Genomic DNA, 27,335 nt, shown 5'->3' with positions numbered 1-27,335 from the left:
GCACTGGGGAGTGCAGAGGCTACCGGAGAGAGGAACCGGAGCTATGAGGGAACGCGTCTGGCACGGAAGCCCGAAAAGCCCGTAAGTAATTCCCAAAAATTTCTTGGGGGGGGGGCTAGGAGGTAGTGGGCCAAGGGCAGGTAGGAGACCTGCGCCCACTTCCCAGGCTTACCGTGGAGAGCGGGAGTACGGGCAGGCGCCGTGTTACGCAGTAGAGCGCACGGTGTCTCCTGTACGAGTGCATAGCCCAGTGCGGGTTATTCCACCTCCCCGCACTGGGAGGGCTAGATTGGGTATTGAGCCAGGTGTCATGAGGCCGGCTCAACGCGTCTGGTCTCCAGTGCGTCTCCTCGGGCCGGCATACATGGCACCTGCCTTACGCATGGTTTCTCCGGTTCGCCTACATAGCCCGGTGCGGGTTATTCCACCTCCCCGCACTGGTCGGGCAACCGGGAGTATTCAACCAGGTAAGGTTGGGCAGGCTCAATGCTCAAGAGTGCCAGTACGCCTCCACGGTCCGGTATTTCCGGCACCACCTCCCCGCCCCAGCCTAGTACCTACAGTGTCTACACTACGCACTAGGCTACCAGTGCGTATCCTGAGCCCTGTTCCTCCTCCACGCACTCTCCCTGTAGTGCGTGTATCTAGCCCGGTGCCTCCAGTTCCAGCCCCACGCACTAAGCTACCAGTGCGTCTCCAGAGCCCTGTACAAACTGTATCTTCTCCCCCTACTAATCCTGATGTGCTTGTCCTCAGCCCGGCGTCACCAGTGCCGGTACCACGCATCAGTTATAGAGTGGGCTTTGAGAATACAGTGTGCCCTGTCCCTGCTCCCCGCACTAGTAGGAAGGTGCTTATCCTTAGCCCGGTGCCTCCAGTTCCGGCACCACGCACCAGGTCTACAGTGCACCGTATCCGGCCAGAGCCATCCGTCTCCCCAGCGCCATCTGAGCCATCCGTCTCCCCAGCGCCATCTGAGCCATCCGTCTCCCCAGCGCCATCTGAGCCATCCGTCTCCCCAGCGCCGTCTGAGCCATCCGTCTCCCCAGCGCCGTCTGAGCCATCCGTCTGCCAGGAGCCTGCAACGCCGCCCGTCTGCCATGAGCCTGCAAAGCCGCCCGTCTGCCATGAGCCTACAGAGCCGTCAGCCAGACAGGAGCCGCTAGAGCCGTCAGCCAGACAGGAGCCGCTAGAGCCGTCAGCCAGACAGGAGCCGCTAGAGCCGTCAGCCAGACAGGAGCCGCTAGAGCCGTCAGCCGGACAGGATCTGCCAGAGCCGCCAACCGGACAGGATCTGCCAGAGCCGCCAACCAGACAGGATCTGCCAGAGCCGCCAACCAGACAGGATCTGCCAGAGCCGCCAACCAGACAGGATCTGCCAGAGCCGCCAACCAGACAGGATCTGCCAGAGCCGCCAACCAGACAGGATCTGCCAGAGCCGCCAACCAGACAGGATCTGCCAGAGCCGCCAGCGAGCCATGAGCAGCCAGAGCCGCCAGCGAGCCATGAGCAGCCAGAGCCGTCAGAGCGCCATGAGCAGCCAGAGCCGTCAGAGCGCCATGAGCAGCCAGAGCCGTCAGAGCGCCATGAGCAGCCAGAGCCGTCAGAGCGCCATGAGCAGCCAGAGCCGTCAGCCTGCCATGAGCGTCGAGAGTCGTCAGCCTGCCATGAGCGTCGAGAGCCGTCAGCCTGCCATGAGCGTCGAGAGCCGTCAGCCTGCCATGAGCGTCGAGAGCCGTCAGCCTGCCATGAGCGTCGAGAGCCGTCAGCCTGCCATGAGCGTCGAGAGCCGTCAGCCAGCCATGAGCGTCGAGATTCGTCAGTCAGCCATGAGCTGCCCTTCAGCCTGAAAAGGCTAGATACCCAGAACTGCCCATCAGTCCAGAGCTGTCTCTCTGTCCGGAGCTGCCTTTCAGTCCGGAGTTGCCCCTCTATCCTGATCTCCCTCTCTATCTTCATCTACCTCTATATTCTTATCTATCCCTCTGTCTTGATTTATCTCTCTGTCCCGGTGTTGTCCTTATTAGGTATGTTATTAAGAGGATTTTGTGGGGGAAAAAAGAGGGTGGACATTCTTGGAGGGAGGAAGCTAGGATGGATTATGGTGGGGTGGGAACCGCGCCCGGAGCCTTAGCCACCACCGTGGTTAGATGCCCACCCAGACCCTCCCCTAGACTTTGTGCTGGTGCGTCCGGAGTTCGCACCTTGTGGGGGGGGTAATGTCACGTTCCTGACCTATTTATGTTAGTTGTTATGTGTGTTAGTTGGTCAGGACGTGAGGTTGGGTGGGCATTCTATGTTTTCTGTTTCTGTGTTGGTTTTGGGTTACCTGGTATGGCTCTTAATTAGAGGCAGGTGTTTGGCGTTCCTCTAATTAAGAGTCATATTTAGGTAGGCGTTGTCACAGTGTTCGTTGTGGGTGATTGTCTTCCGTGTCAGTATGTATGTTCGTGCCACACGGGACTGTAGCGTTTGTTTGTTTCGTTTCGTTTCGATGTCGTCTGTTTCCTGTACGTGAGTTTATGTTTAGTTATGTAAGTTTATGTGCAGGTTTCGTTCTACGTCGTTTTCTTATTTTGTAAGTTTGTTAAAGTGTTTGTTTTCGTGTTGCCATCTTCATCGTTGTTATAAATAAAAAGATGGCTTATTTCCCGCAAGCTGCGTTTTGGTCTGAAGATCCTTCTCTCCTCACCTCATCCGAGGATGAGGAGAGCACCAGCCGTTACAGACAAGCACCACTCAGCCCATACTCTACACACAGACCGGTGAGGCCTAACCAATCAGAGCTGCAGTAGGCCTATATGCAAATAGACCATTGCCATATCTGTGCCGTTCACTTTGAACTGGACTGTGTTTACAGCATGAGTGGTCTTGAGTAGATGCGCTTGTTTTGAGATCAAAGCGAGAGCTGCATGTGTGTACATTTGTTTATATCCTTTGCTAGTTAGTGATTTATTAGCTCATTTATAGATCATTTATAGTTAACAATGAGGCAGTGATTGCTCCCTACAAGAGCACAAAACTTGTGCATTTCTAGACATCTTTGAAAAGCCAGTCTGGTAAAGAGCTTTGTTATGTCTTAAAGGGGCAGTGTTGTATTTTGAGGCATGCTTAAATAAGCTAAGTAGCCAATAGGCAGAGAGTAGCATAATTTGTTTGATTCTTTGTAATAATGGAATGAGAATAATAATGCATTTTATTTTGTAAAGTAATTTCTTGCATCAAACACAACATTTTCAGTCACCTCATCTGAAATACAAGTGGATAAACAGGTTAATGTCAAGCCCTGTATATTTTTTCAAAAGTCTGATGGAATGTAGGCCTACATTGGACACCACACATTGGTTGGTACCGTACACAATTATAGAACAGCTATTTCCATGTTAAAATGTTATGGAATGCATTTTCTTCATTGTTTTTGATGGTAGGCCATTCTGGTAGGCCTACATTATGATCAAATAGCCACAGTAGCCTACTTGACCACTGTCTGAAACTGTGACTTAAAGCGGGTACAGCCTCAGTGTTCACAGTAAAACTGTGACTTAAATCGGGTACAGCCTCAGTGTTCACAGTGAAACTGTAACTTAAAGCGGGTACAGCCTCAGTGTTTACAGTAAAACGGTAACTTAAAGCGGGTACAGCCTCAGTGTTCACAGTAAAACGGTAACTTAAAGCAGGTTCAGCCTCAGTGTTCACAGTGAAACTGTAACTTAATGCAGGTACAGCCTCAGTGTTCACAGTAAAACTGTAACTTAAAGCAGGTACAGCCTCAGTGTTCACAGTAAAACTGTAACTTAAAGCGGGTACAGCCTCAGTGTTCACAGTAAAACTGTAACTTAAAGCAGGTTCAGCCTCAGTGTTCACAGTGAAACTGTAACTTAAAGCAGGTACAGCCTCAGTGTTCACAGTAAAACTGTAACTTAAAGCAGTAAAACTGTAATTAAAGCAGGTACAGCCTCAGTGTTCACAGTAAAACTGTAACTTAAAGCGGGTACAGCCTCAGTGTTCACAGTAAAACTGTAACTTAAAGCGGGTACAGCCTCAGTGTTCACAGTAAAACTGTAACTTAAAGCAGGTACAGCCTCAGTGTTCACAGTAAAACTGTAACTTAAAGCAGGTACAGCCTCAGTGTTCACAGTAAAACTGTAACTAAAAGCAGGTACAGCCTCAGTGTTCACAGTAAAACTGTAACTTAAAGTGGGTACAGCCTCAGTGTTCACAGTAAAACTGTAACTTAAAGCGGGTACAGCCTCAGTGTTCACAGTAAACGTGTGCTGGAAGTTACACAAAATGTTCACAACATTCAAGTTTGCGCTCAACAGGCCTGATATTTTTTCAGTGCCGAAATTGCTTTGAGGGAACATTGGCCATAACATAATGCAGCAAAATATGAAGAGTGGTACTGTCACGGTGCTGACTTTTGCCCGTAGCCTGCAGCAAAAGCCTCTATCCCGTCCTCTGGCTAGGCAGAGTACTTTAGGATTTGAGTTACCTCGGTGTAACGAGGGCCTAGCCGTGCGGCCCTACCAACCCTTCTGTTTATTCGTACTGGTCCTTCGCGTGAGTTGGGTTTGTTCCTTCGTTCACGTTGTCACTCCCTTATTTCCCCGGTCTAGTATGGGGCCTTGGATAGATGAGTACTTTATTTTTATAGATTCTTCCTATACTCCCTTACCTTGTGTCTTCCTCTCTTCTATATCAATGCCTAATAACTAATCTTCCGTTAGTAATTATGCTCGTCAGCTAGTAGTCACTTGGAAACTAGTATTGTTATATGTTTGACTTTTCCAAAGATATATTATTGTCCACACAATGAAATATTCTTTAGTGCTATCACTTTAACCTATAACCAGGGTCACTTTCCGTTTAGCGAGAGTGTCAAAGGCGTTTACTCTCCGGATAGTTTCTCTGGCCTAGTTGTCAAAGTTTCAAGCTTTTATTAAGTCACTCTGTTTTTTGTCTTATACACGTTATTACAGCTAAATGGTTATACAGTCCTAATACATCAATAATGCTCAATCAATCCTTAATGCGTTATGCTATGCCAGATACTATTGCAAATACAATCAGCTTAAACACTTCTTATAACTCTTAAACAAAGCAAATAACAATATATTTACCTTAAAACTCTATTCCCTTGGTCCTTCCCGAAACTGGTGTCTATAAGAGTAATATTGGCAGCCTCTGCTGTGTATAATATTTAAATCTCTTATTGTCTCCAAATTTCTTATGGTTACACTTTTCACTGTCTACTGCCTAGATACTGACCCCTTTTTGATGACTCTTGGCTCTCTACGAGGCTTACTTATATCTAGGCTTTTTCAATCCTTTAAACTGAAATTGTCTCTGGTACTCCAAAAGATAGAACTTGTTGCTCTCCAGGAGGTTTCTCTCCTACACAACCGTGTCCTTTTACTCTTTTTAAATGGAGTGGTTTTCCAGGATACAACACAATTTTCAAGATATACCAGTCAATATATTGCTCGTGCCTCAATGTCAAAGTAGTCAATACAAGCAGAGTATAGCGAAGAGTAGTTTACCTTGTCTGATGATTCTCTATGATATCCAAATCATGTAGAGCGAGGATCATGCCCTAGGCACTGACCTCTCCTTCTTTTTATACCTCTCTTAGACACTCAGTTTGGGGGAAGACACTTGGGAGTGCAATCAATTTGTCACATTGTGCCACTACTACTTCTCTTGTAGTTGCCACTACGACTTCTCTTGCAATATACCCAAAGTTTGGTGGGACTCAGTCCAATGTCAAGTCTTTCAGCACTGATGCCCAAAAGTCTTCTTCCGCTGGGGCTTCGGTTTGGTCGAGCGGTTCATACCACGCTCCCTCAGTCTTCATGCTGATTGGTTCTTGTTTTATGTATAGCTCTTTTAGGTCTTGTTCATTTGGCTCCCCCTGCTGGTTGATTTCCGTTGTGGCAGTTCCCTGGCCCGATTTCTAGGGGAGGGGTCTGATCTCTTTTACTTTTCGCTACAGTACTCAGTGATGGATTTGAGAAAAACATAACAGTTTGTATTCAGGACATAAGGTTCATTTATTTGCTGTTTTACTTTAGTGCCTTATTGCAAACAGGATGCATGTTATGGAATATATTTAATCTGTACATTCTGTCCTTCTTTTCCGTCTGTCATAGCTACAATGTTGTAGATCCATCCTGTTTTCTATCACAGTCATTAAACTCTGTTTTAAAGTCACCATTGACCTCATGGTGAAATCCCTGAGTGGTTTCCTTCCTCTCCGGCAACGGCGTAAGGAAGGAGGCCTGTATCTTTGCAGTGACTGGGTGTATTGATACACCTTCCAAAGTGTAATTAATTACTTCTCCATGCTTAAAGGGATATTCAAATGTCTGCTTTTTTAATTTTACCCATCTACCAATAGGTGCCCTTTGCACCTATTGGTAGATGGGTATCTGTTTGAATCTGTGCTTGAAATTCAAATGCTCGACTGATACCTTACAGATAATTGTATGTGTGGGGTACAGAGATGAAATAGTCATTACAAAATCATGTTAACCCCTATTATTGCACACAGAAGGAATCCATGCAACTTATGACTCGTTATGCATAATTCCACTGTGACATTATGGGATATTGCTTGTACGCTCGTGACACAATCTAAATTCAGTCTAACAACGTGGGAAAAGTCAAGGGGTGTGAATACATTCTGAAGTCACTATTTTTATGTTAGTCAAAGAAGTTTAGAAGTTGAAATTGAGCGTAGTAGTGACTGTATGCACTATGAAAGTGACGCAGCATTTAAGGATGTAATCTTATAATTTTTGTAGGCTTTTTGAATGGTCTTCAATGTAGAAAAAATATTTGGCAGAAGTAAATTCATTCACACAAAATATAATTTGATATCCTAAACAGCCTTGTTTTCACATTGTATTTTTAATTGTCAAACCCATCAAAAACATTAAGGGGACAAGACCCAGACGTACGATGACTCCACAGCGCAGCGTTTTACAGTAGTGGGATAGTATCCTTTAAATGATAGTCACCCTAAATTAAATATAACGTAGCCCCATAATGCACTATGATATAAAGGACTTCATTTAAATACACAAACAAGTAATTGACTATTTACCATGTAGCCTAATTAATTAGCCATGTATTTACCATGTCAATTGGCTGTAGGACTATCCACTGATCTCCAGTCCCACTAAGCTCTCTCTCCCTCTGCATCTTTCCTCTGCTGCATTAGTGTGTTTTCTCTCTCTCTGTCTCTCGAGGAAAGGAGAGCCACGGGAAGCAGGCGACGACACGGATAAGTGATATCAAAAAGTTGTACGCAAGCAACCTATTCCAGAGTTGTCTGCACGTTTTAAAGTTTGAAAAGCCATTCAATCTTAAAAAGGATTTAGAAGGAGTAGCTTTCCAAAGAATAAGATATATGTAACGGATGTGAAATGGCTAACTAGTTAGCGGTGGTGCGCGCTAATAGCCTTTCAATCGGTGACGTCACTTGCTCTGAGACCTTGAAGTAGTGGTTCCCCTTGCTCTGCAAAGGCCGCGGCTTTTGTGGAGTGATGTGTAACAATGCTTCGTGGGTGACTGTTGTTGATGTGTGCAGAGGGTCCCTGGTTCGCGCCCGGGTCGGGACGCCATAAAGTTAAACTGTTACATATAGGTCAAAGATCAGGAATGTGACTGAAGTCACACTAAAATCTCTTTATTAGACAGAAATATACACATTTAGAGAAGCAGATATTTAAATGTTAAAATGTTTGACTTCTTCAGGCTGTTTCTCGGGATCCCCTCCTCTCTCTAGGTGCAGGTTGCTGTAAGGATACTGTTTGGGTGCCTGGAATAGAGAACAGTGATGACCTAACAGAGGGTATCAGACAGGATGTACCTGTTCACCTTTCCTACAGAAGAGGACATTTGAAGACCTTTTTTACTTTTTAAAAACAGGTGTTTGGTGAGTGTGTGAGGTGCTCAATGGTCTTCAATAAATACCAGAAAGCTATCATAAGATAGGAAATGAAATGGCAAAATATAGTGGAATATGATAATTGCGCTTCAGTTACCAATGCATGTCTTCACTCTATTGAATTGGTAGCAGGGCAAGGAAACAAATGAGAACACTAACAGCAGTAGCCTCATCTCCGACTCCGTGTACACCCGTCATTAAACTGTATTCAGGGATCAGATCTGTTGCTCCAACTGTAAAATCCAATATTAGTGTCCACGGGACACATATGAGGGGTAGACCCAAAGGCTGTTATTGGATAAGTCCTTTTCAAATCCAGATGTCATAGTAAAAAAGGTCTTGACATACCAAAATGGGAAAGGGTTTAAATACAACAGGAAAGCATATAATTACATTATCTTCTGGTCTGTGACATCTTAGGGGTTACAACAGCGATTACAACGGAGACAAAAGACTGATGCTTTGCTCAATGCAATACTTACCACAGGCTGGTAAGATGGAAACTTCTCTCCAAGGTAGAACATCAGCAGCATGAATCCAAGGAAACCAAACAGATGTTTGCACATGGTGTGCCAGTCCACAGGGCTGGGCGACGTGTCCACCCGATTCCTGATGAACATGTCAAAATCCCAGTGGATCTGGAACGAAAACATGCAACAGGGGCGAGAACCCACTGTAAATGAGTCCGGGGGGGGGGGAAATACATGAGCAAACAATGATTCATAACTCACACACATTCACGCCCTGCCATTTCAAATGTCTACGTACATACATGTACACAATACTTTACAGTAAACAAGTGGCGTACTGTGAACAATATACAGTAGGGCTGTAACGATACCAGTATTGTAATATTTTCCCCATGGCAAAACATTTACACGAAGCAGCGCCAACTCTTTGGTTCTTTTAGAAAACCTGCTTTGTGTCAAAGGTTGTGTGCTATAGCTTGGAAAATAAATACAAAATGTGACTCTGGGTAACATGTCTGTTTCCAACATTAACGCTGTTTTCCTAAATTAGTTAATCCGCTTTGTGTTGTTTTCTTGTCACGATACTAAACAAGTATCGGGATACTGGTATTGTCCCAGACCTAATATATAGTCTTATTAGTCAGTTGTGTAGTCACGATACTTGTAGGTAATGTCTTTTATTTTTAATATTCACTGGAAAAATAAATAAACCAAACATGCAAAGATTTGACTGAGTTACCGTTCATGAGGAAATCTGTCATTGAAATAAATTCATTAGGCCGTGATCTATGGATTTCACATGACTGGGAATACAGATATACATCTGTTGGTCACAAACACCTTTAACGAAAAAAGGTTGGTGTGTGGATCAGAAAACCAGTCAGTATCTGGTGTGACCACAATTTGACTCATGCAGCGCGACACATCTCCTTCGCATAGAGTTGATCAGGCTGTTTATTGTGGCCTATGGAATGTTGTCCCACTCCTCTTCAATGGCTGGGGGAAGTTGCTAGATATTGGCAGGAACTGGAAAACTCTGTCGTACACGTGGATCCAGAGCATCCCAAACATGCTCAATGGGTGACATGTCTTGTGAATATGCAGGCAATGGAAGAACTGGGACATTTTCAGCTTCCAGGAATTGTGTACAGATCCTTGTGACATGGGGCTGTGCATTATCATGCTGAAACATGAGGTGATGGCGGCGGATGAATGGCACGACAATGGACCTCAGGATAACATCACGGTATCTCTGTGCATTCAAAATGGCCATTGATTAAATGCAATTGTGGTCATTATCCGTAGCTTATGCCTGCCTGCCTATACCATAACCACATCACCACCGTGGGGCACTCTGTTCACAACAGAAAACCGCTCGCCCACACAACGCCATACACGCTGTCTGCCATCTGCCCAGGACAGTTGAAACCAATATTCACCCTTGAAGAGCACACCACCCCCTCTTTCCCAGGGGCCATCTGCCCACTGAAGTCAGTTACGACACCAAACTGCAGTCAGGTCAAGACCCTGGTGAGGACAACAAGCACAAAGATGAGCTTCCCTGAGATGGTTTCTGACAGCTTGTGCAGAAATTCTTTGTTTGTGCAAACCCATAGTTTCATCAGCTGTACGGGTGGCTGGTCTCAGACGATTCCGCAGGTGAAGAGGCCGGATGTGGAGGTCCTGGGCTTGCGTGGTTACACGTGGTCTGCGGTTGTGAGCCCGGTTGGAAGTACTGCAAAATTCTCTAAAATGACATTGAAGCGGCTTATGGTAGAGAAATTTACATAACTATGGTGGACATTCCTGCAGTCAGCATACCAACTGCACACTCCCTCAAAAATGGAGACATCTGTGACATTGTGTTGTGTGAAAATACTTTACATTTTGGTGACCTTTTAATGTCCCCAGCACAAGGTGCACCTTTGTAATGATCATGCTGTTTAATCAGCATCTTGCTATGCCGCACCTATCAGGTGGATGGATTATATTGGAAAAGAAGAAATGCTCACTGACAGAGATGTAAACAAATGTATCAGAATTGGAAAGAAATACACTTTTTGTGCATATTAAACATTTCTGTGATATTTTATTTCAGCTAATGAAACCAACATTATATTTTTGTTCAGTGTAAGTATTGTGAGATCTGATACTGTATCTTGACAACCCTATTAGTCAGTCAGTGTGTAGAAATATACCCCACGTCTATCTTACCATCTCTCCCCAGTTCGTCCTCTATCTTACCGTCTCTCCCCAGTTCCTCCTCTATCTTACCGGCTCTCCCCAGTTCCTCCTCTATTTTACCGTCTCTCCCCAGTTCCTCCTCTATTTTACCGTCTCTCCCCAGTTCGCCCTCTATCTTACCGTCTCTCCCCAGTTCGCCCTCTATCTTACCGTCTCTCCCCAGTTCCTCCTCTATCTTACCGTCTCTCCCCAGTTCCTCCTCTATCTTACCGTCTCTCCCCAGTTCCTCCTCTATCTTACCGTCTCTCCCCAGTTCCTCCTCTATCTTACCGTCTCTCCCCAGTTCCTCCTCTATCTTACCGTCTCTCCCCAGTTCCTCCTCTATCTCACCGTCTCTCCCCAGTTCCTCCTCTATCTCACCGTCTCTCCCCAGTTCCTCCTCTATCTCACCGTCTCTCCCCAGTTCCTCCTCTATCTCACCGTCTCTCCCCAGTTCCTCCTCTATCTCACCGTCTCTCCCCAGTTCCTCCTCTATCTCACCGTCTCTCCCCAGTTCCTCCTCTATCTCACCGTCTCTCCCCAGTTCGCCCTCTATCTCACCGTCTCTCCCCAGTTCGCCCTCTATCTTACCGTCTCTCCCCAGTTCCTCCTCTATTTTACCGTCTCTCCCCAGTTCCTCCTCTATCTTACCGTCTCTCCCCAGTTCCTCCTCTATTTTACCGTCTCTCCCCAGTTCCTCCTCTATCTCACCGTCTCTCCCCAGTTCCTCCTCTATCTCACCGTCTCTCCCCAGTTCCTCCTCTATTTTACCGTCTCTCCCCAGTTCCTTCTCTATCTCACCGTCTCTCCCCAGTTCCTTCTCTATCTCACCGTCTCTCCCCAGTTCCTCCTCTATCTCACCGTCTCTCCCCAGTTCCTCCTCTATCTTACCGTCTCTCCCCAGTTCCTCCTCTATTTTACCGTCTCTCCCCAGTTCCTCCTCTATCTCACCGTCTCTCCCCAGTTCCTCCTCTATCTTACCGGCTCTCCCCAGTTCCTCCTCTATTTTACCGTCTCTCCCCAGTTCCTTCTCTATCTTACCGTCTCTCCCCAGTTCCTTCTCTATCTTACCGTCTCTCCCCAGTTCCTCCTCTATTTTACCGTCTCTCCCCAGTTCCTCCTCTATTTTACCGTCTCTCCCCAGTTCCTCCTCTATCTTACCGTCTCTCCCCAGTTCCTCCTCTATCTTACCGTCTCTCCCCAGTTCCTCCTCTATCTTACCGTCTCTCCCCAGTTCCTCCTCTATTTTACCGTCTCTCCCCAGTTCCTCCTCTATCTTACCGTCTCTCCCCAGTTCCTCCTCTATCTCACCGTCTCTCCCCAGTTCGTCCTCTATCTCACCGTCTCTCCCCAGTTCCTCCTCTATCTCACCGTCTCTCCCCAGTTCCTCCTCTATCTTACCGTCTCTCCCCAGTTCCTCCTCTATCTTACCGTCTCTCCCCAGTTCCTCCTCTATCTCACCGGCTCTCCCCAGTTCCTCCTCTATTTTACCGTCTCTCCCCAGTTCCTCCTCTATTTTACCGTCTCTCCCCAGTTCCTCCTCTATCTTACCGTCTCTCCCCAGTTCCTCCTCTATCTTACCGTCTCTCCCCAGTTCCTCCTCTATTTTACCGTCTCTCCCCAGTTCCTCCTCTATCTCACCGTCTCTCCCCAGTTCCTCCTCTATCTCACCGTCTCTCCCCAGTTCCTCCTCTATCTCACCGTCTCTCCCCAGTTCGTCCTCTATCTTACCGTCTCTCCCCAGTTCGTCCTCTATCTTACCGTCTCTCCCCAGTTCGTCCTCTATCTTACCGTCTCTCCCCAGTTCCTCCTCTATCTTACCGTCTCTCCCCAGTTCCTCCTCTATCTTACCGTCTCTCCCCAGTTCCTCCTCTATTTTACCGTCTCTCCCCAGTTCGTCCTCTATCTTACCGTCTCTCCCCAGTTCGTCCTCTATCTTACCGTCTCTCCCCAGTTCCTCCTCTATTTTACCGTCTCTCCCCAGTTCCTCCTCTATCTTACCGTCTCTCCCCAGTTCCTCCTCTATCTCACCGTCTCTCCCCAGTTCCTCCTCTATCTTACCGTCTCTCCCCAGTTCCTCCTCTATCTTACCGTCTCTCCCCAGTTCCTCCTCTATTTTACCGTCTCTCCCCAGTTCCTCCTCTATCTTACCGTCTCTCCCCAGTTCCTCCTCTATCTTACCGTCTCTCCCCAGTTCCTCCTCAGGTCTGGATGGTCCCAGGAATACCAGGGGTCTCTCTCATGCTGGGATCTGTCTGGCAATTGTGGGTAGTCTCCATACCTACAGAAACACAACAGGAAACAAAGTGTGTGGGTGAATTACGTTAGGTAATGCACAAATCCTGAAACGTTCAACTCCCATTGCGGTCCAATATTTGCTCTCATACCCTATATATAGTGCATCCCATAGGGCTCTGGTCAAAACTAGTGCACTATGTAGGGAATTGTATACCGTTTGGGATGCAGAGCCTCAGTCATTTCAGTGAGTCCAACCCACAGGTTGAATTACCAAATCAATTTGCTAGTTGTCTGGTAAAGGAACATAGCTCCTGCTGTAATGGGGTGGTGTATAGATGACAGGAAAACAATGGCATGTGTGTCCTTCCTTATCCATGGTACCCCGCTTCCTTACCCCTCGCCATTATCCGGGGTTGGTTCATAATCCTCCACCCTCATGTTGTACTTCCTTATCCCATGGTACCCCGCGTCCTTACCCCTCGCCATTATCCGGGATTGGTTCATAATCCTCCACCCTCATGTTGTACTTCTTTGCTGCAGCTGCTCTCTCCTCGGGCGTCTTGGGGTATGGCCCTGGCAGCATGCCCTTGGAAGGTCCAGAGGCTATACAACATTAAAAGAAGTCAATACAGCACCATTTATCCCCATGATCAACCGGAGAGTGTGATTGTAGGCTAACTAGCCGTTTGAGAGTAACGTTAGGAATTGCTTAAAAATATATATATCACAGTCGTGGCCAAAGGTTTTGAGAATGACACAAATATTAATTTTCACAAAGTTTGCTGCTTCAGTGTCTTTAGATATTTTTGTCAGATGTTACTATGGAATACTGAAGTATAATTACAAGCATTTCATAAGTGTCAAAGGCTTTTATTGACAATTACATGAAGTTGATGCAAAGAGTGAATATTTGCAGTGTTGACCCTTCTTTTTCAAGACCTCTGCAATCCGCCCTGACATGCTGTCAATTAACTTCTGGGCCACATCCTGACTGATGGCAGCCTATTCTTGCATAATCAATGCTTGGAGTTTGTCAGAATTTGTGGGTTTTTGTTTGTCCACCCGCCTCTTGAGGATTGACCACAAGTTCTCAATGGGATTAAGGTCTGGGGAGTTTCCTGGCCATGGACCCAAAATATCGATGTTTTGTTCCCCGAGCCACTTAGTTATCACTTTTGCCTTATGGCAAGGTGCTCCATCATGCTGGAAAAGGCATTGTCCGTCACCAAACTGTTCCTGGATGGTTGGGAGAAGTTGCTCTCGGAGGATGTGTTGATACCACTCTTTATTCATGGCTGTGTTCTTAGGCCAAATTGTGAGTGAGCCCACTCCCTTGGCTGAGAAGCAACCCCACACATGAATGGTCTCAGGATGCTTTACTGTTGGCATGACACAGGACTGATGGTAGCGCTCACCTCGTCTTCTCCGGACAAGCTTTTTTTCCGGATGCCCCAAACAATCGGAAAGGGGATTAATCAGAGAAAATGACTTTACCCCAGTCCTCAGCAGTTCAATCTCTGTACCTTTTGCAGAATATCAGTCTGTCCCTGATGTTTATCCTGGAGAGAAGCGGCTTCTTTGCTGCTCTTCTTGACACCAGGCCATCCTCCAAAAGTCTTCACCTCACTTCGCGTGCAGATGCACTCACACCTGCCTGCTGCCATTCCAGAGCAAGCTCTGTACTGGTGGTGCCCCGATCCCGCAGCTGAATCATTTTTAGGAGACGGTCCTGGCGCTTGCTGGACTTTTTTGGGCGCCCTGAAGCCTTCTTCACAACAATGGAAACGCTCTACTTGAAGTTCTTGATGATCCGATAAATGGTTGATTTAGGTGCAATCTTACTGGCAGCAATATCCTTGCCTGTGAAGCCCTTTTTGTGCAAAGCAATGATGACAGCACGTGTTTCCTAGTGTAACGGATGTGAAATGGCTAGCTAGTTAGCGGGTACGCGCTACTAGCGTTTCAATGAGTTACGTCACTTGCTCTGAAACCTAGAAGTAGTGTTGCCGTGGCCTTTGTGGAGCGATGGGTAACGACGCTTCGTGGGTGTCAGTTGTTGATGTGTGCAGAGGGTCCCTGGTTCGCGCCCGAGGTCGGGGCGAGGGGACGTACTAAAGTTATACTGTTACATTGATGCTGTTGACCCTGGTTGCTGTGGAAAAGGAGGTTGAAAGGGGGGTGAGTGTAACAGATGTGAAATGGCTAGCTAGTTAGCGGGTACGCGCTACTAGCGTTTCAATCAGTTACGTCACTTGCTCTGAAACCTAGAAGTAGTGTTGCCGTGGCCTTTGTGGAGCGATGGGTAACGACGCTTCGTGGATGTCAGTTGTTGATGTGTGCAGAGGGTCCCTGGTTCGCGTCGGGGCGAGGGGATGTACTAAAGTTATACTGTTACACTTGGTAACCATGTTTGACAGGAAGAACAATGCTTCCAAGGAAGAACAATGCTTCCAAGCACCATCCTCCTTTTGAAGCTTCCAGTCTGTTATTCGAACTCAATCAGCATGACAGAGTGATCTCCAGCCTTGTCCTCGTCAACACTCACACCTGTGTTAACGAGAGAATCACTGACATGATGTCAGCGGGTCCTTTTGTGGCAGGGCTGAAATGCAGAGGAAATGTTTTTTGGGGGATTCAGTTCATTTGCATGGTAAAGAGGGACTTTGCAATTAATTGCAATTCATCTGATCACTCTTCATAACATTCTGGAGTATATGCAAATTGCCATCATACAAACTGAGGCAGCAGACTTGGTGAAAATGTATATTTGTGTCATTCTCAAAACTTTTGGCCACGACAGATATATATATATATATATATATAGATATCTCTCTCGCGCACGCACGCACACACGCACACGCGCACACACACACACACACACACACACACACACACACACACACACACACACACACACGTTATCCAAAGACAGTAACGTTGGCTGGCCAGGTAGCCGGGTATGAGATCAAGCTTAATATTTGATCGTAGACAGCTAACTACATACTACTGAATGACGCTTTTACTAACGTTAGTAAACCACTGAACGAGATGAGGCTCTGTTGTAGGCTAGCTCAAGGTTAGCGACACTTTGCCTAGCATGTTCTAACTTCCATTCCAACTTGATGCAGGCATTTTACATTTGTACAACGATATCGCAAAAACCATAACGATCCATGAACCAACCTGCTCTGACTTGAGAGAAAAGCGCCGAGAAGCCTGGCTGTTTCCCCTTGGAAAGAGCTCGAGCCCAATTTCTGAAACCCACGGCAGCCATGTTCAATTGTTGCGGTGACATTGAACGGTGAAATACGCATGCGTCCGGTGATAACTACGGGAAATCCAATGTTTGTTTTTTCTCATTTTTTCTCGTCGACTCTTCTTCTTCTTTGGGATTTGGTTGGTGGATTGCATCCAACTTGAAGTTGCATACACTGCCATCTATTGTACTGGAGTGTGAAGCCAGTCACAGCCTACCTACACGACGGGCGTCACAAACACCAGGAATCTTCAACCGCTCTATCTCCACACTTAACGCTACCCCAGAAATCACTCCTTTCAATGGTGTCCTGTTCCTAAGAGCAAATCAAGAAACAGATCTTGACTCAAGTTGCGTGACACGGAGCGTCTGCTCCCTCTGATCAGAAGAAACACAAAAATATCACAAGTCCACTACTAGTTTATTTCATCCTTTCTCACCCACCCTGAAAATACAAATGGATCCGCCAAAAGGCAAGCGTCCACTTTCTCCAAAAATGTGACTCCTACTGGACCAGATTCTTCTTTATTCAAAGTCGGCGGTCCTCACCATACTGCATCCTCACTCTCAGGTTCCATCTCTGAGCTACTGGAGGACGGATCCCTACTGGAGGACGTATCCCTACTGGAGGACATATCCGTATCCCTTTTACACATGATGCCAAGCTCCATCACCACACCACCTGCCACCACAGTTAATTCAACCTCACTCTCGTCACGTTCAATTTCCTTCTGTAGCTTTTCCAAAGGTTCTGTGAAATCCTCCATTCTATATTCACTCAAAACATATTTCACTTTTCTTTCTTGTCTGCCATCTTACCACCTTAAAAAAGGGAGTATTCTTTCAGAATAGCAGTCTCTTTGATCAGAAAAACGTCAAAGTATAGAAACGTCAAACATAAAACAATCCAAATAGTGAATTGTATTTTATCCTCAAACATCCACAGTGCTCAGTTAAATTGTGTATATTCTTTGGATATTGTATATCCTTCCATACAAGTAGGTTTGAGTTTCTATGCAGCTGGAGACTTGGGTTTCTCCTACTGTAGCCTACAAATGTTGTTTTAACAATGTTAAACAATTAAATGGACAACACATTTTAAGATTTCAGCCAAAAGATTTATTCACTTCCTCTGTTTTGCAACAATAACAAAAGGGAGTAATTAGTTATATTGAGACCATAGTGATAGGCCTACTGATCACCAACAGGGGCTGGAGGGATCTGATATTCTGAGTGAATGCACTGAAACTCAGAGTCCTTCTCCCTTCCTCATCAGATCCAGCTCAGCTGCATTTAGTCTGCATTTACTGAGGGATCGTCACTCTGCCTCTGCTGGTGAAGGACCCACTTTCTTGACAACCATAAAGGGAACAGATGACTCCATTTATAGTAGGCCTGCGATGTCTTTCTCCACGTTCTCAGTAGGGCCATGAAGTTCATAACTGGGGAAAAGGAGAGGCTATTATAGAATAGGACATTAAGTATTTTCAAATCTTATTTGTAAATGAATGAATGAATTATATGAATGAATGCATGAATGATTGATACATTTTATATATATATATATATATATATATATATATATATATATATATATATATATATATACACACACTGTCAAGTCATTTTTCATTCATGTGTTTAACTTACCGCCTGAAAGGCGCCCCATCAGAATCGATTAGAAACTTCTCAAAGTTCCAGCGAATGTCATTGACTTTGATGGGTGACCAGTAGAGCCTCTTTATATCTCCTATGACAGGGTTCACATAGGGCAAAGACTCCTGTTGTACAAGACATGAACAAATGCTATTAGTGAGGTCTAATGTCCATAAGGTATTCAACTTGCCCCCAGAGTGCAGTACATAATAGTGCATGAGGACATGTCAAATATACTACCTTGAGATAGGCGAAAAGAGGTTCTTCGTTCAACCCGTTGACCTCGATCTTGCCAAACACAGGGAACTTGGGGACAAACCCCCCACCTGGCCTTACATACTTGAGAAGGTTGAGGGTTTCATGATTTACCTCTGAAGAAACAACAACCAATGTAACAGACCAGTGAGCTTATTAGTTCTGAAACAGAGGCATTCATAAAACAGACTGGTCTCTTCATCACGCATGACTAACAAGCAGACTATTTAACTTGGCAAGTCAGTGAAGAACAAATTCTTATTTACAATGACGGCCTACCCCTAACCCGGACGACAATGGGCCAATTGTTCGCCGCCCTATGGGACTCCCAATCACGGCTGGTTGTGATACAGCCTGGAATTGAACCAGGGTCTGTAGTGAGATGCAGTGCTTTAGACCGCTGCGCCACTCGGGAGCCCACACATGAGCGCTTTGATACTTAGCATTACTCCTAGAGACAAAGTAGGCCTATAAATTACAACAGATAAAAAACCTTTATTGTTATTTCAAAAAGACTCTCTTACCAGGTGCCTGAAGACCAAACTGATTGCAGGAGAATCCCAGGACAGTGAAGTTGTGGTCACCAAACATTTCCATGAGTGCATTCATTCTGTGGTACTGTTAGATGACACATACAATTAGAACACCACCTAAACATTCCACCTTGGGCTGACTGTAGAATATCTCTAATACTACAACACAATCAAAAGTTCGGCCAATGGCAGCTGACCAGCATGAGGCTTTTAGCCTGTATAGGCTAGCACCATGAATCATCGTTAGCCTACCTCCTCTATTGTTGACCCTCAGAAGGTGGCCAGGTTGACAATGAGGAGCACCTTGCCCCTGTAGATACTGAGAGGAACGCTCTGACCGTCCAAGGTCTCAGCGCTGAAATCATAGATTGATTTAACGCACGCCATTAGAGGTTATACTTCTTCTTTAGCTTGTAGCCTATATCCAGAGCAGAGCAGTCAGTCAGCGGTGGGTATTCACCTAGCCACCCTGTTGGTCCTCCTCATTCAGAGAACCATAACTATAGGCTCAGCAATTGTTCAGCATGGTTGACTCCATTGTGTCACTGCATGCTAAGAGATGAATTGACTGGATGGTTATTTGTTCAGCAGTTTGCATGGGTATGCAGATCATGTTAGTGACAGTTAGTCATCGGTTATCTCTCATTATTCACTTGACAGGTATGTAAAAAAAATCTATGCATATATTGGAAATACTGTAGAACCATAGTAAACTAATATTGGTGCTGTTCCTGGGGTCACTATAGGACATGTGATCTATTTTACAATAAAAAGAAAGTACTATATCGTCAGATTATTGATTATTTTTTACATGGTAGAGAATTAAGAATGATCAACATAGCCAAAGCTTAGATGGAATTTAATATTTAATTAATTGAGCCTGTTGGTTATTGCTGTGTCAAAGCTTGGCCTATACCTTTTGTTTGCCATACATAATACATTGCATTTGTAGAACACTTTCCATTTTTCTGACATGAATCAAAGCTCTTCACATTGTGAGCAACCATTGGATAATAAAAATTATTCCCTCTGATAAAGAACTGATCAAGTCATTCCTACAGTTGCCAATATGACAAAAGAAAAGCAATGCTTTTCCTTATTTGGAGCGGTTACAGCAAATATATTATTCCTCTCGTGTTACAGACATTGACCGGGGGTGCGTATCGGTAAAATCCACAGGCGTCGAATGTCACCTGGATCCTAACGCGCGGTCGTATATTTTTACCAAAACATCGCACATACTTGTCAAAGACCATCAATAATTACTCCAATGTATTATTTTTCTCAGCTTTATTTCTCCCAAAACAAACACATTTACTGAGATATAGATTCCCTATTCCTACGCAGAGAGGTTGACTCTGCGTTCTGGAACGTACCCAGTGTACGAACCCGGAAGTTTGGGAAAACAGCCATAAAAGCTGTCGTTGAGCCAGAAAGCTTCAACCAAGGCTCATAAAATAGCTACATGTACAACGACAGTTTGTTGGCTATCTCGCATATTTCTGCTGATTCAAAATGGATGCGGAAACAGAGTGTTGCAAGTATGTATTTTGTAAGCACACATGTATTTTTGTTTTAACGTTACAAAAAAAACGTCAGCAGAACTAGCTAGCTAACCGTTAGTTACCTATTCTTACTACTGTAGCTTGCTGCGGCAGTTGGAGAATGCATGTCCTGCGCTGTCTTGCAGAATCATCACATTATGCTTTACGGTTGAGCTAGCTAGCTATCAATCTTTGTAGAGCTAGTTCGAACGCGAGGCAGACGTTGATGTGTGACTGTGCTAAATTTGTCCATTAATAACTTGTTGATCAAGTTTGAAATGTCTGTTGGCAGATGTCACCTTTTGGATTTGCCCTGGGAGGATGTGTTGGTAACACACATCTTCTGTTACCTGCCATTACGCCAGCTGGTGCGGCTACAGAGAGTGAGCAAGCAGTTCTATGCCCTCATCCAGGTGTACCTGGCCAACTGTCGCACCTTTGACCTCACACAGGTAGGCCACACATGATCCATTCTATTTATTTCAGGATTTCCTTACAGTTTCTTGTACTTAAATGCTCAAACTGGGTATTAGGCTAAATAGTGTAAGATCACACTCCTGTAATGTTCACAGATAGGGCATAGCCTTCCCAAGGAGGCATTCTGCAACATACTAAGCGACAACAAAGTCCTACAGAACCTGTCCGTCCAGAACTGCTCCGATTGGGTGACAGACACGGAGCTGCTGCCTGTGATTGGCCAGAACCAGCACCTGCTGAGAGTAGACATGAGGGGGTGTGACCGGCTGACCCGTCACTCCTTAGTAGCCGTGTCGTTGAGCTGCACACACCTGCAGCACCTGGGCCTGGCCCACTGTGAATGGGTGGACAGCCTGTCCATACGCAGCCTGGCTGACCACTGTGGGGGCCTGAGGTCCATCGACCTGACCGCCTGCCGCCAGCTCAAAGACGAGGCCATCTGCTATTTATCCAAGAAGTGTCTGAAGATGAGGTCGCTGTCTGTGGCGGTCAACGCCAACATTACAGACGTGTCTGTGGAGGAAGTGGCCAAGAACTGCAGGGAGCTGGAACAGCTGGACCTGACAGGCTGCCTGAGGGTTAGGAACGACTCCATCAGGTATTGTTGTTTTGATACACTGACTGCTCAAATCATTGGTATCCTCTCTCTCTCTGTGTGTTTGTTTGTTTGTATTTTGCTAATATGCGTTAGCTATATACTAGTCAGGATTATATACTATTTAGGTTCTAGTCAGGTTCATTTACTTAGTCAGGCTCGTATACTAGTCAGGTCTGTATACGAGTCAGGTTAATATACTATTTAGGTTCTAGTCAGGTTCTTATACTAGTCAGGTTCTTATACTAGTCAGGTTCTAGTCAGGTTCATATACTTAGTCAGGTTCATATACTAGTCGGGTTCTAGTCATGTTCCACCTGTATGTCTCGCTCTGGGCTGACATTTTACAGTGACATTTGTCGTGTCTCTAGTATAATTAAATGAGATGACAGGCTATTTTATCAAATCGATTACCTAACGTTTGATGAATAAACTCTTAAAGGTCTGAAGATCTTTTATATCAATAGCAGTCAATTATTAATCGTTACCTTATTCAGTCTCATCTCAACATCATAAAATTCTTGGTTATCTTCACGAACCCTGGCTAACAAGTTGAATCAGCAATACAGTAATTGGCTAAATTATTTATTTACTAAATACCTAAATAATCACACAGAATTACATAGGATGGATCATACGTCGATTACTAATCATGTCATAAAAGAAAAAGTCCCTAGTGGACGAAACCGATATGACGGCTGGTTACACAAAGAAAGGGGCTTGGGTTTGAATGAAAGAGCGGGATCTGGTCTCATGTACATTTCGTTATGTAGAGTGAATATTCAACCATTCTCAACCACAGCTCACGCTGGGGTTTGCTTAGTCTCATGTGAATTGTGTCACGGGGGCTTTATACTGGGGAAGAGAAGGGCATGTTTCATCCCTCTCCATCCAACCAATGTCTGTTCAGTTGGGCGTGGCCACCGAGTGAGCATAAAATGACTTATGAAAACAATTCTCTCATTTAGAAAGATAAAATTACATTTAATATTTTCACAAATAGTTTCATATTTAAACATTTAAATTGCATAACAATTCCATGTGAATCTGATGACTAGAATGTGTAGACTTTTCAAGATATAATTTATGCCGTCCTATCATCAGTAATAATGTCTCAGAAGACAACTGATCTGACATCATATTCTTTAAGTAACAACGGACATTTTCAACTAGTTGGATTACAGAAATATTGTTCCATTCCCCAACCTTTTGATGTTACCATGCTATCTCTGTTACAGAAAGGCTTCCCAAGAGTCTATTCTGTAGAGTAGTGAGAGAGAAAAGGGGAAAAGGTATTTATGGTGGGGGGTCATAAACCTCACCCAACAGGGTAACGTCATGACACATGTTTTAGATCTGAAATGGCACACCTGTAAGAACCCTCTTCGTGCTGTGTCCAGGACGGTTGCAGAGTATGTCCTGCTCCAGCTTGCTTTGGATGAAGGGGAGACTGGCACTCCTACTTTGATATTCACTGGTTAACCTGTCCTTACACCTTTTGGTCCTGCTGTGTGTGTATGTGCGTGCGTGCAGGACTGTTGCAGAGTATTGCCCCAAGCTGCAGTCTCTGAAGGTGAACCACTGTCACAACGTGACTGAGTCCAGCCTGGACCCCCTGCGGAAGAGGAACGTTGAGATTGACGTGGCGCCACCACTACAGAGGGCCCTTGTGCTGCTGCAGGTATGAGGGCGAAGGACACACTCATGTACAATTATTACTGTCATTAATAACACAACAATTAGTGTATTTGAATAATCACATATCACCCCCCCAGTTTTAACACTTAAGAACATCCGGCGTCCTATACATTTAATGTGAAGGGCTGAACACACAGCGTCTTGTATTGTTTCACTGAGGCATTGATGGAAGCAATTGTACTGTAAGGACCATACAAAACAAAATGTCCATCTGAAAGGATTTGAAGTATCATCTATAATGTATTGTTGTTCTCTGTCTATTTCCCTGGTGATACTGCAGGATGTGGTGGGGTTCGCTCCCTTCATCAACCTCCAGATCTAGGCTAAAGTACATCTGTATTACTCATCCAACCAATTGGAAACAGGTAGGCTAGCTAGGCTAAATGACATCTGTATTACTCATCCAACCAACTGGAAACAGGTAGGCTAGCTAGGCTAAATGACATCTGTATTACTCATCCAACCAACTGGAAACAGGTAGGCTAGCTAGGCTAAATGACATCTGTATTACTCATCCAACCAACTGGAAACAGGTAGGCTAGCTAGGCTAAATGACATCTGTATTACTCATCCAACCAACTGGAAACAGGTAGGCTAGCTAGGCTAAATGACATCTGTATTACTCATCCAACCAATTGGAAACAGGTAGGCTAGCTAGGCTAAAGGAACATCTGTATTACTCATCAACCAACTGGAAACAGGTAGGCTAGCTAGGCTAAAGGAACATCTGTATTACTCATCCAACCAACTGAAAACAGGTAGGCTAGCTCGCTAGCTGACGCTTCTCAAAATCAGCTAAATATTTGAATCTTTTTGCTCTAAATACCTGTTTAGGTGTGTAATCCTATGTATTCATGCAGTATCAATGTTATGTAACTACAAATCTCCTGAAGTGTGCACTTGTTCACCACTCCCCATATAAAGTATTGGATAGGTGAAGGTACGGGCTAGACAGTTTCCACAATGTTTATTATACCAGTAATTACCAGTAAATGCAGTGCATACTTAGGGACAAAGGACAGAATATTGGACTCTAATGTTCTGCAGTCTATGTAACCAGCGGTATTGTTTTTTTGCAGGTTTTCCTCCACGAGGAGAATGACCTGTTTCAATTGAAACACACCCTGTGTGCTGGGACGTCACTTAAGCAATTCAAGGACAAACAAAAACGGATGTATATGGGAAATATATTGTAGAACTTGTCTCTTATTTATTACAGTGATGTTGCAGATTATAATTATGCACTTAGGAAAAGACTGAAGGAAGCCATGCACTTTTCAGTAACGCCGTCATGAGTCCAAAAGATTCCTGCAGTATTTATTTGTATTTCATCACACCCTAACAACACTTTAGATGTTCTTGTGATCTATAGCTTTAGAAAAGGACCATTCCAACCAAAGGAGAAGACGTAACTATAAGAGCATATTGTTGAGTTTTTGTGTGTTTATTGACATGTTACTCTGCTAAATGTATGATACATACACCTCTAAATGTTCCATTCAGATTAGCTAGGTGAACTTTTTATATTAGGTAAATAAACGTTTTATATTGTGTGTTTGCATTGACCTTTTTTTTTAAATTTAAATTTAATTTTTTTTATCCCATTTTCTCCCCAATTTTCGTGGTATCCAATCGCTAGTAATTACTACCTTGTCTCATCGCTACAACTTCCGTACGGGCTCGGGAGAGACGAAGGTCGAAAGCCATGCGTCCTCCGAAGCACAACCCAACCAGCCGCTCTACTTCTTAACACAGCGTGCCTCCAACCCGGAAGCCAGCCGCACCAATGTGTCGGAGGAAACACCGTGTACCTGGCCCCCTTGGCTGGCGCGCACTGCGCCCGGCCCGCCACAGGAGTCACTGGAGCGCGATGAGACAAGGATATCCCTACCGGCCAAACCCTCCCTACCCCGGACGACGCTATGCCAATTGTGCGTCGCCCCACGGACCTCCTGGTCGCGGCCGGCTGCGACAGAGCCTGGGCGCCAACCCAGAGACTCTGGTGGCGCAGTTAGCACTGCGATTCAGTGCCCTAGACCACTGCGCCACCCGGGAGTCATTGACCTTACATTGACTGAAACTATGCTCTTACAATATCCTTTTTAATGGTAGTTGAGCTGATCAGTTCAGGCCTGGCCCACCATTTTGTTAAAATGTCATTTTAACATGTTGTAAGAATCTGGATACCTGTCACGGCTGTCCTCCTCCTCCTCGTGTGAGGAGGAAAAGTTTGAAGGATCGGAGGACCAATATGCAGCTTGGTATGTGTTCATCTTGATTTTAATAGACAGAGAACACTTAACGAAACTAATACAAAAACAATAAACGACGACCGTGAAGCTAAATAACAAATAGTGCTGACACTAAACATAGACAATCACCCACAATACAAAACAGGCTACCTAAATATGGTTCCCAATCAGAGACAATGACTAACACCTGCCTCTGATTGAGAACCATATCAGGCCAAACACAGAAATAGAAAAACATAGATAAACAAACATAGACTGCCCAACTCACGCCCTGATCATACTAAATAAAGACAAAAACAAAGGAACTAAAGGTCAGAACGTGACAATACCATGATCTTGAAATCCTCCTTTTGCCTGTTTACTTCAGGAAATCTGGTTTTCCATTTTGAACGTCTGAAAACATGTAGGACTAGTTGTAAAACGACATTAGTTCAATAAGTTTTGTCATATGGTAGGCTATGAAGAAGGACACATTTCTTTTTTTTTTTTTTCAATAGTCATATATTACAATCCCAGTTTTACATCTTGGAAGAAACATGAGAAGAACTTGCAGTGTAAAGTACATTTTAATGTGATTGGCTGATCACCCCACATTGTATTGTTTCACTGAGTTGCAGTATTGAAAACGGTTGTATTCTATGTGTAATGAGGACCATCCAATCATGTCTATCTGAGAATATAAAGTTCTATCTATAACCTATGAGCTTTGTCTTGCTATCGTACTACATTATCTCTGGGTGGCAGTTGGAAGGAACAGGACTTCTCTTTGTGTAAACATAACATTACAACCAGAAGGAATGTTCTCTGCCTGTAACAAACATATGCATGTGCACATCGGTGAACTTCAAGTGAAATGGTTTGAAAACGTACTTAAATTCAGGCATGGAAGGTGCCACTGTACTTCTAATTATCCCACAATGCTTCACTGCGAATTGAGAAGTGGGTATTTTTAATGTCACAGTACTCAATCTCCTGATTGTTAATGCACCAGGCTGGGAGCAACACAGGGTCAGTATTACAGCCTTACCCGTGTAACAGTTTAGGGGTTAAATGCCTTGCTCAAGGCCACAATGGCAGTAGGGGATGGCACCAGCCCTGTGCCTGTTGTCTTTTAAATGCTGTGCTTGATTTAGCTTGCCTGGTGCAATGGAATAGTCCCAAAAGTGCAAACCCCACTCACCCATCTGGCACTCCAGACAGGCTCAAGCAACAGGCTGAATGAAATCAACTTGAACTTTAATACTGTTGGTCCTACTTCAGGAACCCTCACATGCTGACAGCTCTCTGACTAGCTGGAGGATCCAGTGTTACACCTCCTCACAGTAATATTATGCCAGTAAATATCTGAAGGCAAATGCACAAACATACAGAGACACTCCCGAGGTAACCAAATACTGTATATGAACAATGTTGTGTATTTTGAGGTGTTCTTGTGGGTTGGCTAAGGCTTAATGCCCGAGGCAGAGTAACCTATTATGCTTTTGAGAATAGAATGTTGATGCCTGGACGATGTAGAAATGATGTATGTCTAAACTGCATCTTCCCAATGCGTAATGTATATAGGTTACATCGTGCCTACGTTGGGCAGAGGTTTGTGTGCTGTCTGGGATCAGGCATCAAATCAGCACGAAATGACGGGGAGAACATCATCATTGAAAGCACATAGAACATCATACATATTTATTGCCTGATGATCTTCCTTGATTTTGGGGTCGGCAGGTAGCCTAGAGGTTAGAGCATTGGACCAGTATCCGAAAAGTTGCTGGATTGAATCCCCGAGCTGACAAGAATAAAAATCTGTCGTTCTGCCCCTGAACAAGGCAGTTAACCCACTGTTCCTAGGCTGTCATTGTAAATAAGAATTTGTTCTTAACTGACTTGCCTAGATTGTGGAGTTTTTCAGGATAAAAAAATGAACAGAAAGGAGCTAAGCACAGCCAAAGTCAGAGGACAACCTGGTTCAGTCTGCTTTCCACCAGACACTGGGAGATGACTTCACCTTTGAGCTGGACCTAAAATAACCTAAAACACACATCTACACTGGAGTTCTATACCAAGACGACATTGAATGTTCCTGAGGGGCCTAGTTAAAGGTTTGGCTTGAAAATATATGGCAAGACTTGAAAGTGTCCATCTAGCATTGATCAACAACCAACTTGACAGAGCTTGGAGAATTTTGAAAAAAGA

General features: G+C 44.8%; 3 protein-coding genes across 3 annotated transcripts; 1 reads left to right on the top strand and 2 right to left on the bottom strand.

Moving 5' to 3' along the window:
* Positions 1–7,656: 7,656 nt before the first annotated feature.
* ndufb8 (NADH:ubiquinone oxidoreductase subunit B8) lies at positions 7,657–16,220 on the bottom strand. Its single transcript, XM_055936919.1, has 5 exons — positions 16,066–16,220; positions 13,359–13,485; positions 12,826–12,925; positions 8,434–8,589; positions 7,657–7,822 (listed from the first exon to the last, which is right to left on the bottom strand). Exons 1-5 carry the CDS (start codon positions 16,175–16,177, stop codon positions 7,730–7,732), a joined length of 588 nt encoding a protein of 195 aa, XP_055792894.1. The 5' UTR covers positions 16,178–16,220; the 3' UTR covers positions 7,657–7,729.
* A 1,033-nt stretch (positions 16,221–17,253) lies between these two features.
* Positions 17,254–19,849, bottom strand: gpx9 (glutathione peroxidase 9). The gene is made up of 5 exons (XM_055936930.1): positions 18,835–19,849; positions 18,574–18,667; positions 18,035–18,165; positions 17,789–17,919; positions 17,254–17,580 (listed from the first exon to the last, which is right to left on the bottom strand). Exons 1-5 carry the CDS (start codon positions 18,967–18,969, stop codon positions 17,523–17,525), a joined length of 549 nt encoding a protein of 182 aa, XP_055792905.1. The 5' UTR covers positions 18,970–19,849; the 3' UTR covers positions 17,254–17,522.
* A 126-nt stretch (positions 19,850–19,975) lies between these two features.
* fbxl15 (F-box and leucine-rich repeat protein 15) lies at positions 19,976–24,449 on the top strand. Its single transcript, XM_055936897.1, has 6 exons — positions 19,976–20,123; positions 20,419–20,578; positions 20,699–21,201; positions 22,732–22,879; positions 23,177–23,261; positions 23,976–24,449. Exons 1-5 carry the CDS (start codon positions 20,098–20,100, stop codon positions 23,216–23,218), a joined length of 879 nt encoding a protein of 292 aa, XP_055792872.1. The 5' UTR covers positions 19,976–20,097; the 3' UTR covers positions 23,219–23,261; positions 23,976–24,449.
* The last annotated feature ends 2,886 nt before the right edge of the window (positions 24,450–27,335 follow it).

The sequence above is a fragment of the Salvelinus fontinalis genome, chromosome 1 (assembly GCF_029448725.1).
Source record: "Salvelinus fontinalis isolate EN_2023a chromosome 1, ASM2944872v1, whole genome shotgun sequence".
Taxonomy (NCBI): Eukaryota; Metazoa; Chordata; class Actinopteri; order Salmoniformes; family Salmonidae; genus Salvelinus; species Salvelinus fontinalis.
Note: the sequence above shows the minus strand (reverse complement) of the source record. Positions and strands in the feature narration are given on the sequence as shown.